This window comes from Acanthopagrus latus, chromosome 15 (assembly GCF_904848185.1).
Source record: "Acanthopagrus latus isolate v.2019 chromosome 15, fAcaLat1.1, whole genome shotgun sequence".
NCBI lineage: Eukaryota > Metazoa > Chordata > Actinopteri > Spariformes > Sparidae > Acanthopagrus > Acanthopagrus latus.
The window spans coordinates 17,604,261-17,619,237 of record NC_051053.1 but is presented as its reverse complement, the minus strand read 5'-3'; the positions used below and the strand labels follow the sequence as shown (position 1 = coordinate 17,619,237).

General features: G+C 42.1%; 1 protein-coding gene across 1 annotated transcript in view; it reads right to left on the bottom strand.

Annotated features, from left to right (window-relative positions):
* Positions 1-2,876: 2,876 nt before the first annotated feature.
* Positions 2,877-14,977, bottom strand: part of slc24a3 (solute carrier family 24 member 3) — a 65,855-nt gene continuing 53,754 nt past the window's right edge. Inside the window, exons 3-17 of the mRNA XM_037124920.1 lie at positions 14,737-14,813; positions 13,684-13,758; positions 13,459-13,543; positions 13,077-13,180; positions 12,072-12,146; positions 10,709-10,734; positions 10,509-10,562; positions 9,873-10,000; positions 9,038-9,198; positions 8,052-8,280; positions 6,644-6,810; positions 5,805-5,919; positions 5,001-5,113; positions 3,296-3,361; positions 2,877-3,139 (exon numbers count right to left, since the gene is read on the bottom strand). Of these exons, the coding sequence (XP_036980815.1) occupies positions 2,990-3,139; positions 3,296-3,361; positions 5,001-5,113; positions 5,805-5,919; positions 6,644-6,810; positions 8,052-8,280; positions 9,038-9,198; positions 9,873-10,000; positions 10,509-10,562; positions 10,709-10,734; positions 12,072-12,146; positions 13,077-13,180; positions 13,459-13,543; positions 13,684-13,758; positions 14,737-14,813 (1,625 nt within the window). The 3' untranslated portion in view covers positions 2,877-2,989. The remainder of the gene's footprint in view (positions 3,140-3,295; positions 3,362-5,000; positions 5,114-5,804; positions 5,920-6,643; positions 6,811-8,051; positions 8,281-9,037; positions 9,199-9,872; positions 10,001-10,508; positions 10,563-10,708; positions 10,735-12,071; positions 12,147-13,076; positions 13,181-13,458; positions 13,544-13,683; positions 13,759-14,736; positions 14,814-14,977) is intronic.

The following is a 14,977-nucleotide window of genomic DNA, read 5'->3' as shown; positions in this document are numbered from 1 at the left end:
ACTAAATCATGATATGTATCTTACAATATAGTCAAACAATTTGAAATAAATTACTTACATTCTCATAATTGTGACCTGACATCTCATGATTTTGACTTTGAATCAAAGTTTTCATTTGCATTCACAACATTTTATTATGTCACCATTTTAATTTAAATAACTTACCACCTCATAATGCTGAAACAGTTAAGTCTTAGAATTTTGACTTCAGTCAAACATTTGACTTAGAATCTCATTACTTTTAGTAAACATAATTATTTTTAGTTTTGTCACTCGTTTAACGTTAATGTTTTTTTTACATGAACTAAATTCTTTGTATACTGTCTCATACATTATTACAATTTTACCTAGAAAACACAGTTCTTTCAGGGAAATTAGAGGACCATTAATCAAATGTTTTTACTGAGGTGCAGCAACATTTCTACCCTGATATGACACGCCTGTGATAAAGACGGTTATTACCTCAGATTCTAAATATCAAGGTCACCCTCATGAGAGACATTAAAGCCAGAATCTACAGTATCAGATAATAATCCAAACAGTACAGTTTACTAGGACTATAAATATGCTGTGAGGCAGAACAGGCTGATGATGGTTGTCGAGCTCTGTGTGTTAATAACAGTCCTGTTTTGATTGTTTGTATAGTCATGGATAAATACTTTCATAAAGAGTGACGAGCTGTGCCACATATTGAGAGACAGCATTTACAACTTGAATACATCTACTTAAACTATTATAAATGTGTCTTTGATCAATAAACCGGCATATTTACACATTTGTAAGCTTACAGTTATTGCATTACAGAAGATTCAAAACACATTTAAACCCTGTTTTCCGGTGATAGCACAAAGTACTCTGCCTGTGTCTCTGAAAGAAATAAATATGTTAGATATGTATATGTATATGTATGTATATATGTATATATATACATACATCAATTAATGTTTAACAATCGAAAGACAGTATCGCCCAGATTTAATAATACTGATCAATAAATTAAAGTTCACCTGAAACAAATCAGACATGTCTTCCCTCAATGAAGAAAAGAAAAGAAAAGAAAAAAAATGACTGGGGCGCCTGACATTTCAAATGAAGGTATCTGGAGGAACAGCTGACATTTTGATGGACGCTGTGTGAGAATCAACAGGCCCTGACAGACGAGCGCTCGCTGGAAGTCTTTGAGAAATAGCATGACGTCGCTGGCTCTGCCTCGCCTCCGTAGTGGAATAAAAATCACCTGTTGGGTTCACGAACCACATTGCACATGCTCTAAAAACTAGTAGGAATATTTAAGTACCACAAACCTACCATATATGGACAAGTCTAGACAGTAGGTATTACAAAATACAAAGAACTCCTGGATAAAAATAAAGTCGACACCCCAACGTTAAAGTATCTGCGCTGGGATAAAAAGTACTGATGCACTATATTGCATCTTTACTCCTACAATACTACCACGTAGACACCTCGCCTCCTCTTTGGGAACATTGGGGGGGGGGGGATAGGACATCCATCCACCACAGAGGAAATATCTCATCCAACTTGCTCGGCTGCTGTTTTAAAATAATGCCACCACTGTTTTGATGCTATTTGGTCCGTGTCTTTGAGAAGAGAGAAAGCAGCGTCCCGTCTCACCACAACACTGACCCCGCCCCCCCCAACCACCAAAAAACCCCCACAACCTTTAAAACCTCAATATGCAAATCTCATACAAACCTGCGTCATTTCACAAGGATGCTATCCTTATAATCAGCACGCATTAGGAGGAGGAACAGTTGCAGTCTCCCTGCGTAGCTAGTTTAAGCTCTTCAGTGCAAGTTCAATTTGTGTGTGTGTTTATTTTTTAAAACATCCAGACACACCTGGTAACTAAATCGAGTCATGAACGAACTCAACCCTTCAGAGGAAATTGTGCTTGTTTGTACACAAGTGGTCGTCTGAAAAGATCTTAGGTGTGGATTTCAGCGACACTGGGTCCCATAAATTAAACCTGCGCCGGTGTTTTTTCGTGACCTCCAGCTCCGGCGGAGAAATGTGCGTAAGACGCGAATAAATAATAAATATGACATCTGGGTCATACACAGGTGTGCTATTTACAAAAGGACTCTCCATAAAGCTAACGTAAAGCTAATTAATCTCCATTACAAAACACAGAAGCTACAGCTGTGAGGCTATTGAAGTCAATTTCTAAAAAAGGTGACTGAATAATGCCCTGGTTTTCTCTCTGTGTACGTGCGTGTGTGTGTGTATATGTGTGGGTCATCACATAATTGGAAAACACTCTACAGATCACATAATGGAAATATAAAAAGTCCTACAATGGGAGTTTGAAAAATGTGCTCATCTGCATAACAGATTATGTTTTGTGCCTCAAGACTCCAACTTGTGGCCCTAATTCTATTTACCATGACAAATTTCCATTATCTGTACCACAGCGCTAAAACTACACCCTCCCACCCGTTTACATCATTGCTTTTATCGTTATTACTCTCAGCTAGAAGAACTAAAGGACCTGCCTTTCCTCTCAGGAGAGGATCGCAGCTAGTAAACATTGAAAACGTACACACCTAAACACGGGGAGTTTCAAGCAGGAGTCGGACAAAGTTCCTTTGTTGTCGCGGTCGCTGTCCTCAGTGCTGTCCCAGCTTGTAAACAAGTCAGTGATTTCCATCCCTGCTCCTGAACTCAGTCCCACACTCTGGTCCGGACCTGAACACCAGAGTAGCTCCATATTGCACTCAGCAGAAAGACGGGCATAAAAATGGGCAAAAAAAAAAAAAAGAGTGGAGTGGGATCTCCTCTCACAGAAGAGTGTCAATCAGACCAGTGTCAAATGGCATTTGCCCTAAACTTAGAAATATACTTTCTGGTTCTCGTCACCATGTACAGCATTTAATACGTTGCTTGGAATCCCTTTGCAAAACACCATTTCTAGAGTGAGTGCGTGTGCACGTATGTACATCAGTGTGTGTGTGGGCGCGCGTGCGTCTCAGTCATCCCGGCAGGTCGGCAGGTTGACGAAGGTGAAGATGTTGTACTCGATGAGGCAGGAGAAGCACAGGAAGACGGAGTAGAGGAGGAGACAGGTGAAACCCAGACGCTTGTCCAACGTCCACTTGTTCAGGTGAACTCCCAGTACCTGGACAGACAGACAGACAGGGAGGGAGTGAGACAGGTGAGTCGAGAGACAGGCAGGTAAACAGATCAATGGACAGTCTGAGTATAAAAACAAAAACACATGGAGAGAACGCAGACCATCCTGCTTATGTGCCGACACATTCTGTTGTATACTCACAGTTATAAACACAGATGCGAGCAGGAGCCCCACAGAGAAGATCAGTCCTTTGCTGTTGAGCTTGATCTGCGACAAGATAGCGTGCGAGACATCACAATTAAAAAGAAAGGAAGTGGAAAAAAAGAACAAAAGACATTTTGGCAACTATTCTTTGATCACACTGCGAAACGTAACGCTGCTCTGATGCTTCTCCTTTCAGGACCACAGCTGGCACATCTTGCAGCACTGACACGTCTCCGCAATCAATCCCTTATGCCAGCAGCAGGGTATTGTTCTCAAGCTTGTTCAACAACTTTTAATGATTTTTGCAAAATAAAAACAAATCTGGCGATGAGCACTTTGTTGCATGGAAGCTCATTTCTTTGTGTTTATCATTTGAGATGCGCAGTATAAAACCCAGCTGATCTCTTTATCACAGCAGTAAGTCAGCAACTAATTCCACACTTACACTCTCTACCCCCCCTACACACACACTTATTACCACATTATCTCCATGACAGCCTCTGTTCATGCTTATTTCTCTTTTCTGTTGTTATCATAAAGTCTCACTTACTTGATCAGCAGCTGCGTTTCATCACCGCAGAAAACTCAAATTTAAAAACTTCTGTTAAAAAATCTGACGTGTATCTTATGTGTTCAGCTTCTGACTGAGTGTACAGACACTGTTAACCGCAACTCCGCCATGTTTGTTCCTGTACACTGTGGTACTGATTTAACAGTAAAAGATGATTGTGTCCGAATGCTGGGGTGACTGTGTATTGAACCAAGAAATAACATCAAACTCTGACTCAGTGTCCTTGATCCAAGCTGTGGACTGTAAGATGTGATCATCTGCAATCATGTTATCATGTTATATTATAAAGTTGGATGTTCTAAGTGGTCACAAATTTGTTTACAGAAAGGGAATTTTTCAAATAACTAGTAAAAATAATATGGTCATTGCTATGCTATGTGTATTCCATTTGTCATGAATGTTTTCCCCATTATTGACCCCTATTTTTTTCTTTTTTCTTAAAGGGCAACACCGCTAATTTACTAACTGCTCATTTACAAAAGTGTGTTTACAGGCCTTAGAGACCTTAAGGAGAGTTTGAAGTCTTTTGTGGCTCCAGAGGAGGCTGCATGTAACCCAATATTATTCCCTCCAGTGATGTCACTCAGTGGCACTGTGGGTAATATAGGCTCCAGGTTTAAAAAAGCAGTCCACTGGTCTGGCATTGCACTCCACTGTTGGGCTCATTATGGACAGTTTCAAACAAACGATCGATATCGATACAGAAGAACCAGAGATATCACCATTTTTGTTCCACACCTTCTTTTCCCTTTACAAACCTGTTGCCTACATTGCCCACGATGCAACTTAGCCACTGAGTGACATTTCTGGAGGAATTCAGTGGATTGCATGCAGCTTCCTCTGAAGCCACAAAGGGCTTTATTCTACTTTTTTCACATATGCAGTAAGCCTCCCCAAGACCTGTAAACACACTTTAATGTGCAGAATTTGTGCAATAACCCTTTAATTCCATTTGGCATACAAGTGTTTTGAGTTCTGACACTACAAAAACCATCATGCCTCAGATGATGCAAAGTGCTGGAAATACATGGGAAGATAAAACCACATAAATTACTGCTGAAACAGAAAAAAAAGTCACGGTGCGACCCTGAGATGATGGAGTGTTCAGTACATTGAGGATGTGCTACTTACATCAGAGCCATAGCTGATCGCCAGGGTCTTCAAGGCCCAGGGGAGTCCAAGCCCCACCAAGATGTCAAACACGTTACTGCCGATGGAGTTGGACACCGCCATGTCTCCCATTCCTGAACAGCCACACAGAGACGGTGTTGTAAAACAGCAGAAACACAGAGGACAGGAAAAGAAAGTTACTTAGGGGGCATGAAAGGAAAAGTGAGTGGGCAACAAGGAGACAGGAAGGTAGGCTGGGTGTGTGGCGTTCGTTCGAGGGTGGGGTGGGATGCTACTGGGTGGGACAGAGGTGGGTTGATACAGATGAGATCAGTGGAGCAATCTGTCCCCCCCTCCCCAAAAAACAACGTTGTCGCGATGAAGAGCAGCTACAAAGTGAACAATGGACGACCAAACTGCGGAGGCGAGGGTGCACCTCTCAGCCAGCCGCCGCATGCAGACAGACAGAACTGTTTAAATATTTGATGACAGGAGCAAGAATAAACACAGATGAAAGGGTGGAGGGAGGGACCCCATTGGGCTGTCTTTCCCTCACCAACCCCCCCTTCTTTTACAGCCTCGCCACGGGTACAGAAGAGGGACAGCTGAAAAAGATGACAGGCCTGCAATCTTAACCCACCCCAACTGCCACCCCCGCGTCAGCCCACCTCTATCTCTGTCATCTCCTCCCCTCTTTGATTGTGGCTTCACTTTGAGTCTGCTGTTTGCCCTCCCATCAGACCGTAGGTGTGTGTGTTTGTGTCAAATAATAGGCCTAGCAATCTGCCATTGTGTGGGTGTGTGTGTGTGTGTGCACGCAATTACCTTGTCGTGCCACTATTAGGCTTGCCATGCAGTCTGGGACGCTGGTGCCGGCTGCCAGGAAGGTGATGCCCATGATGACATCTGGGATACCAAGTGTAAAACCTATCACAGTCACCTAACCGGAAAGGAAAAGACAGACGGACTGTGACTACTTGTACTTTGGCCCGTGTCCTTGTGTGTCCTCACTGCACACGTGAGATAAACAAAACAGGAGCCCACTCCAAAAAAAAGAAAAACGTTGGTGTTGCTTTGTGTGCAGCGAATCTGTGAATAAGCCACAGTTAACGGGGCTAGCTTGTTACCTGTTGATAATTCTTGTTAATGTTTTCAAATAAATTTCAAATAAAATTCTAACATATTTATCAAGCTTTATAGAATATTTTTTCATATATAAAATACCCCAAAAAATGTCCCTAGACTACAATATGTCTTCTATGATCATACACAATGTAATAGCATGTGTGTCATGTAATGTAATAGCAATAGCACCACTGCTGCCAACTGTTATCCCTTATAACTCTTTTAATGTTTATTAATTTTCTAAAACTTTTTTAGCATTCCTCAGGGCTGCTACAGAGTAGAATATAGCTGATATTAATTTTGTTTGTAGTTTCTCCTGTATGTTTTCTTGCTGCGATTGGCAATTTGCTACTAAATTATGTATTTCCTCTGCACACCTTCCTTCATACTCCAAGGACACATGCTAATTTTGTATATTAACTGCTGCCGTGGATATTAAAGATGAAGGAAAACCACAGGCTGCAGCAGAGTTGCATTATCTACATCTCTGTCATCTCTGTTTGCATCCCCTTCTTTTTTTCCCCCTCCCCTTCACTCACCATCCACACCATGATGTACGAGAAGCCGGCGATCCACAGGGTGGAGCATGCGAAGGACAGCAAGAACCAGTTGTCCCAGCGAGGTGTGGAGCAGTTAGGGACGGTGAAGTACAGCAGCAGACACAGAGGCCAGGCCAGCAGCCACTTCAGCTTGTTACACACACCGGCTGCAAACACACACATGAAAAGACAGCGTCAAGACTGAGATGGACTGCGTGGAGGGAAGACGGGTAGAAAAGACAGACTATTATGTCCTCGTGAAACATGTTTCCTTTATGACATATGACATTAAACACTTTTGAGTTATGCTAAGGATTTCCTCTAAAACTGACAATAAACACAGTCAGTTAACTCTTGCATCATCTTGCAGATGACCCTCAGAGTTGTGGTTCTGCTTTTGTTCAGCTAATTTAAAATCACATGGTTTGTGTTTTTATCTAAATTCAGATCAAATCAATCCAACTTATACTGATGAAATTTGTGTTTCACTCTTTTTATGTAATACTTGAAGCAAAGATAGCCTTTAGCTGTGTTTGAAATGTGCCAGTGTGTGAGGATTGTACTGCTGGATGGAGACTGTCGCTCTGATGGAGCAAGTGGAAACACCCTGAATAAAATGAAGGCTAACTGAGAACCATACTAAAAGCACCAAATAGCTCTGTACGCAGATGACGTAATTATGTTTCGCTTCAGTCTGGAATGAACCCTGCCTACCTCACTTCACCTGATAAGTACGTTTGGCATCTTTTCAGGTTGCATAATAAACAACAGCAAATCTGTACTAATGTTTATGGCAGAGAACGAGGGGCTTAACCCTCCAAATATCAAAACTGGGATACACTTCCCTGGGCGTTAATATCACCCTCTCTACTGACCAAATCAAACCAGCTAATCACAACCCCCTCTCAGATGCAGTTGTGCAGCTTATCATTTGGTGGCAGGCAGTGCAATGGTTTGTAGCTCACCGCCCCCCCCATCTATCTACTCTATAAGACATCACTTTAAAACATTCAGAAGCCAAGGGACGTGTGTCTTTATTATACAATCTGTTTGTGAGCAAGTGCAAAGAATCTTCAAAAAGTATTCTGCAGGCTTTGAGAACAGATTTGAAAGAGGATGTAACCAAGGAGGAATGGTGAGAGGGTTGCTCCTGAGCTCAAACACAAGAAGTAAACACACTCCTGCACCACCTTAACCCAAATATTCCAGAAACATGCCTCAAATATAATCACCAGAAGGGGTCTAAAGATGGCACGTATGGAAACCAATTCTTGCTAATCACCAGTCAAGCGCAGTGACAGCAATCACTCCTGAGAAGAAAGCAATTCATATTTCGAGAGATGTTCAACTATTTCTATAAACAGAAGTGACACAAACACATTTACACGGATGCAACTTCAGCAGCTACCTGGACACTGGTGGGGAACGAAGGGTCCCTCCCCTTCCTCCTCTTCTTCTTCCTCGTCATTTTCGTTGTTCTCATTGTCCTCGTTCTCCGTCTCGTTGCCCGCCTCATCCTGGCGAGCGCCCCGCTCGACCCCAGACAGCCCATTTTCTACGCCTCGCCTACTTCCTCCTTTCGCAGTAACATCGGAGTCGCCATTGGTCAGAGTCCGCGTGTTGATTAGGCGCTGTCTCTGTATCACACACAGTTAGACACACATACTGATGGAATTAGCCTGATTAAACCTTGAACACTTAATTACCTTTATAGTACAGAACATTATTAAAAACACAAAAAATTGAGAGCATAAAAAATAATATTTATTTGTTTATTTGATGGGAATGTTGCAAAATCTACTTAGTTTTATCAGAGTTAGCTATAAGCTAATGAACAGTAAGTTGCTGTCGGGCACTTAGGATGCTAAAAAACTCACAAAACCTGGTTCACCTGACTTAAGTAGCACAAAATGATATCTGGTATGAGTTTCAGGATTGCGTGACTCAACAGGGCCTCCGACAAAATTTTAAAAAAGACAAAACATGTCACAATTTAACAGTCACTTAGTGACTTACACCAAACAGGAAGTCAGCCCCTTTGAATTTAGAATTAATTTGAGGACGACTACAAGTAAGTGAGGTTTTTGTATTCCTATGTAAAATAGCAAATGAGACAGATCATGTTGAAGTAGCAAGTTTCTACATCATGTCTTGACAACTTGATGAGAAAAGGATAAAAACACTCTACAACTGTCAGTAGCGGAGCTGATTTGTAGGCTGGGGCCTCAGTGCAGCAGCTGATTACCTCGTTAATGGGGCTGTCTAGAACGCTTTTCCCTGCCTGCACAAAAACACACTGCATTCTGCTTCAAATTGGAAATGGCAGCGATCTTATTTTCAATCAAAAGCCGAGCTGTGGTACGCCTATGCGCCAGTTGCGGTAAACCCCCTCACCTCGGTGATGAGCATCCGGGAGGCCATGGTGAGGCGGGTTCTGGGGGAGAAGTGGCTGGTGATCATGATCCTCATGCCGGCCTCGGAGAAGGTCAGCTGGTGGGGGTACGCAGACAGCAGCTCATCTACCATCAGCACCGACGGTTTCCTGTGGTGGTTTGCTGTACGACACACACACACACACACACACACACACACACACACACACACACACACACACACACACACACACACACACACACACACACACACTTAATCACACAATGCACATGACTGCAAGAGAAACCATCCATTTACTGCATTTCATAGCTTGTAATATCTGTGCTCTGGCATCCATGGCACACAATAAAATCCCATGTTAACAATATAACATTAATGAAAATAAAAAATACATAAATTCACATTAAAATTCTACTTAATAATGAAATTTAGTTGAGAGTTTGTTACATGTGACGAGGCTGCAGAGGAAGGACGGGAACTTTGAGTCCTGCATCTCTCTCTCTTACAATTTTAACTACTTGCAACAATGAACTTGCAAAGAAGCAAATTAAATATATAACATACATGACAAAAAGGGTTTGAACTAAACACTGAGAAGTGGGGATATGGCGCCCCCTGTCGTCGTTGCAGGAATAGTTCTTTTGATAAACCATTACGCTCACTTTTTTGTCTTATTGTTACCAAGACGGAGCTGTAAAAAATATGTTTACTTACCTAGTTGTTAGGCAAACAGATGTCAAATGTAAAATATGTGTTGTTTAAGACCGGTGTTAGGATCGATTTGTGGACGAGGTAGCGATCACCTGTTGATTCCCAGAATACTAAAAAAGTTTACCTTTCTTAAGTAGAACTGCAGTCGCATCACAGCCGTCATCTAGTTCAGCGTTACTGGCCGCGCCGTTTCTCAAAGTGGACGAGTTCTTCTTCTGCCTCTCCAGAAAACGAACAATGTAGGAGTTCATCCTGAAAACAGACGTGGGTAAAATCCAGTTCAGTTCTAATATTCATGTTTTGTTTTACTGAGCTGCTGCGGGGCTGCTGCGGGGCCCGACTGCACTCCACATAAAATCAATGTTTCAATTATTTATCCGCCATTTCTATTTAATGCGGTCTTCGTTTTTTCTTAAGTCTTCTATCAGCACTAAATACCACCATTTTTACCCAGGCCACAGAGAGCACTCACAACCGGCCGGCTGCAAGATGCACATTATTGTCGGTCTCTGACTTCGTGTCCTCATCATTATTATAGTTTGATACTCAAACACAGAAAGGTGTTCAGTGAACTGACTCTGAAAGTGCCAAGACATTGTTTCAAGAAACAAAAAATAAACAAAACAATATTGTATTTATAATTTGGCCATGGTGTAGGTGGCATAATGTAACCTGTCTAGGTGGTCTGGCTATCCTCTCTCGAGAAAAGCCATCACATGTCAGAACTGTGTGCTGTCAGAAATCAAACTAAATGACTTACTTCATGATCAAAATGTAGACGAAATACATCAGAATCAGCGTGAGCGCTTCCCACCTGGAAAACACAGTTCAGATCAATTTAGCCAATGAAGGATTTAATAACTTTGAGGCTGTGAGTGAATTTTGTGTTTTTCCTGTTGTTAATTATTGTGATTCATTTTCAAACAATCGATACTTAAGTCGTATCAAATTCAGACTTACCAAACCACTTTTTCATCATAAATGAACTGTAATACGGAGGAGGAAAAGACAGAGAAGAGAAAAACATATATTTGAATGATATTTGAGTGATACGGATGTTTAAATCACACACATTGGACACACTTGAAGGTGTTACAGTTGAGTTAGTGAATTGTTAAAATCCAGGGGCAGGTATAGACATTTGAAACACCTGGGGCCAAATCCTATAGAGAGGAATGTGTAAAACTGAATATAGAACTACACGTAAACAGTATTTATTTGAAATACTTGGCTGGACTTTATTTAATTCCCTCTCAAGTGTGTGACCGCTTTAAGAGTATCCATAGATTTCTTCCAAGTTGCATGAGCTCCACGTCCTCTTGTTGTTAAGACCTTGATCTATCTAGCGTGTGCAGTTGTCTGAACAGTACATGCGAGAAAGAGGCAACATACTGTTAACAATATTTTGCCCAAGATAACTCTCCAACTTTTGGGCTGAAAAATGTATCTGCGTGTTTTTTTTTTGTTCTGTAATGTTGTCTGTTGACTGGTGCAGGAGGAGAAATGCACTTTTTTTTTTTTTTACGTAACATCAGAGAGAGGTGCTCAGACGAGTGCTGAGATTCTGTCAAAGGTTGACCTGAATTCAAACACACACACACACACACACCTCTCCGTGTGGGTTGCTGCTCACATTAGGTCATGGCTTCTGCGTTTCTCTGGATTTGAACGTTGTTGGAAACAATAATGCAAGTACACAACTAAACAAAATGTATAGCAAAGGTGGAGTGCTGTGCCACCAGACTACAGAGCAGCTCATCCTCAGCATTCCACCATAAAAAACAAAACAAGTTTTAATAAACTTCAGAGTCTGACCCTGTGGCAGGAAGGCTATTCTCCTTCTGTTGTAACGTTGATAACGTTACATTAGCTGGCCTGTCTGCCCATGCAGAGGGCAGCTGCACACATCACTTTCAACCTTTTTCTGGTTGAGGGTTGCCAGGCTTCTTCCACAGATTGGTTGAAAGTGTACGTAGTCACAGGACTGTGTGTGTAGAGTGTGTTTAAGAGATGATCTGGCAGAAAAACACACAAAACGTCTGGAGTGTGAGAGCCAGGCATGGGAGAAATGGGGAAAAACAGATAGGTGTTGGTAGGCGTGTGTGTGTTTGTGTGTGAGTCAGGTGCCCAAGTATGATAACAAAGTTTGCTGCAAAAGTGCTTTTATGAGGCCATAAGTCATATTCGTCTTAAGTATTTTGGCAGTGGGAAAGGGATCCGTGGCTAAAGCCCAACACTCCTGTAAATAATCAAGCTCAACGATCCTCCACTCAAGAGACTTCAGGTCATACGACTGTTCGGCTGGCATCAAGCTGTTCCTTACCACTATGAGAGCAGAGATAGACAAGGTGTAGTAGACAGAGTCTCTGAGCAGAGGCCAGCAGGAGAGACGTATACTCTGTGAGAGAGAGAGAGAGAGACAGACAGGAAAAAGGAGTGAGACGATGTTTTAACCTGCAGATGCTGAACAACATTTTTTGGTCCTGTTGAGTAACACATCCGACAAGGTGCTAACTACAGTGCACTACTAACAAGATAAACCGAGCTCCGAGTGTGTGCTTGCGTGTAAGTGTGTGTGTCTGTTTCGGCATTACATAACGCGTAATCTAAATAGGAAGAAAATTCTTTCAAGTGCGTTTTCTCTTTTCCTCGTGGGATTACAGCAGGGAACGGGACAGATATCATTTTTCTGACTCACAACACACTTTTGCTGCAAAATAAATGCGGGAGAGGGAGGGGGGAGAGAGAGAGAGAGAGAGAGAGAGAGGGAGGGGGAGAGAGAGAGAGAGAGAGAGAGAGAGAGGGAGAGAGAGAGAGAGAGGGAGGGGGAGAGAGAGAGAGTGAGAGAGAGAGGGAGGGGGAGAGGGAGAGAGAGTGAGAGAGAGAGGGAGGGGGGAGAGAGAGAGAGAGAGAGAGAGAGAGGGAGGGGGAGAGAGAGAGAGAGAGAGAGAGAGAGAGGGAGGGGGAGAGAGAGTTGTCTCCATCTAAGGCTTTAAATATAAACTGTGATGAATCAACTAAGACATACCGAAAAAAATATCAGACCTGCTTCAGGCAGAAAATTAAAAATAAATGTAGTTTTTAGAGTAAACAGTGGCAAAGACGAAGCAGACAGAGTTTTGCACATGTGTCAACCACTGTCTGTTTTCGTAAACGTAGACGTATATATGGTGGCTATCGCAGTTGAGTTGTTCCTATTAAATCAATTGTTCTCTTAAATGCATAACAATGTAGTGTTTAAAATGTTAAACGTTTGTGTGAATGTGAGCGAAAAAAGAAGGGAAAACCTCACTGACAGCTATTTCCGTGTGTTTGTTTTGTACTGTACCTGCACAGCAAATATACCACACACTCCGATGATGCAGAGGATGTTGAAGACGGCTGAGCCCACGATGGTGCCGACCCCGACGTCACCTTTAGTGATGAACACTCCTGTACAGCACACACACAGACATAAATGATGACCTCTTTGTTTACATTTGGTTTTAGCCTAGATTTCAGGACACAACTACTTGCTGAGTAAAGATATCGTGGAGTCCAGACTTCCTGAGCAGAGAGAGACGTCACACTCCCTCTCTGTGTCTTGTTATCAGGCTTCTAGTGGTGCTACCTTTTATCAGTAACAATGATTCTCAATTAAAGTTTTGGTTCCCTTAAAATGTCAAATAAATCTATACAATTGTGTGTGCATGCATGTGCATGTTTCTCACCGATCACAGAGGTAAACAGCTCAGGAGCTGAACTGCCTGCTGCCATGAAGGTCGCTCCTGCAACATCCTCACTGAGTTGGAGACGCTGGTTGAGAGAAGATAAGAGAGAGTGAGAGAAACTGGGTTTTTCAACAGAAAGGCATCAACAGAGCGTTACACGGACAGTTGTTGTGTGGCGATGTTAGCTCAGTAGGAGTGCAACAATAACCTGCGGTACTTTCTTACCTCACATATCTTCTCCAGTGAGGGGACAAAATAGTCATCGCAGACCAGTGCCAGGGCGTAGAACATGTAGACCGCCTGCAGGGCCAAACACAAAAACCAAGCAGATCATAATACAATAATACACACATATTATAACCTGCTCTGGTTGTGGAAAAGAACCCAATAAATGGAAAAAGCTTTTTGGATTGTTTCTTCGGGGGAATATAAAACCGAGAATCGGTCTCAATAAACTTACAGAGCATAGAAATAAAAGGGGGATGAGGAATACCTGGAATATCTACATATTATTTGGCCTTTAATGGGAAATACCCTTTGTTTTAGGCTGCTCATGAACATGTGAGGCTGGCAGCAGGATCAGAATATTTATTGATATACGGCTGGAAAAGAAAATTGTTAATGAGAGTCAAATCTGATTATTTACAGTCAAGAGATATGAGGTAGAAAAATAAAAACAGCCTCTGATAACGTTTTTTTGGTTACTGTATACTGTTAATACAAAATTAATAGGTAAACAGACAATATATATATATATATACACAAACGTTAAGTGATTAGGAATGATGTCACCTCTGTGTGACATGTGGAGCAGTTTTGGTGCATCCTCAGATCACATCCTCTGCTCAACATTTGCACTACACCAAACTGGCAGCCAGATCAGTGCGTGTCCACAGTGTTGTCTGTGAGTGTGTGTATTTGTATAGGATTACAGCAGAGCTCACATTTCTCCCATTATCACAGACCATCAGAAGGTTATACTAGAGACGGATCTAGGTTTTATATAGAACTATATATTCATACATTTTTTGGTGAGGGTCTCAGAATGTTCTCCGCGCTAACTTCTCTGCATGAAATGTAAAAAATTAAATAGTATTTCATGTTATATTCGCCAGCATGCTCGCTCATTCATTAATTCCACTCGTTCTACTTGACAGTTTTCTTGAATCACTACTTAGTCGACATCAACCCAATTCAAGCTCCTGTCCTGTCGTGTTTCATTCACGGGAACAAACTGGCAGCTCTCACTGAGTGTGTAATGCTGCAGGTGACACTCACACAGAGGACGTGCAGGCCCACAGCTCCGTCCATTCGCTCCTGGTTGGTGAAGTAATCTCTGGGGAACTCGTGAATTGCTGTAGAGAAAAACACACACACACACACGGAGAATAAATGTGAAACATTTACTGCGGTGATGGAAGGAAACATCCTGAGGGACTCAACCAAATAAACACAGAAAAATAAACAAATATATAAATTCAATGTGACAAGCGCAGATAAAAGTCAAATCGACCACTGA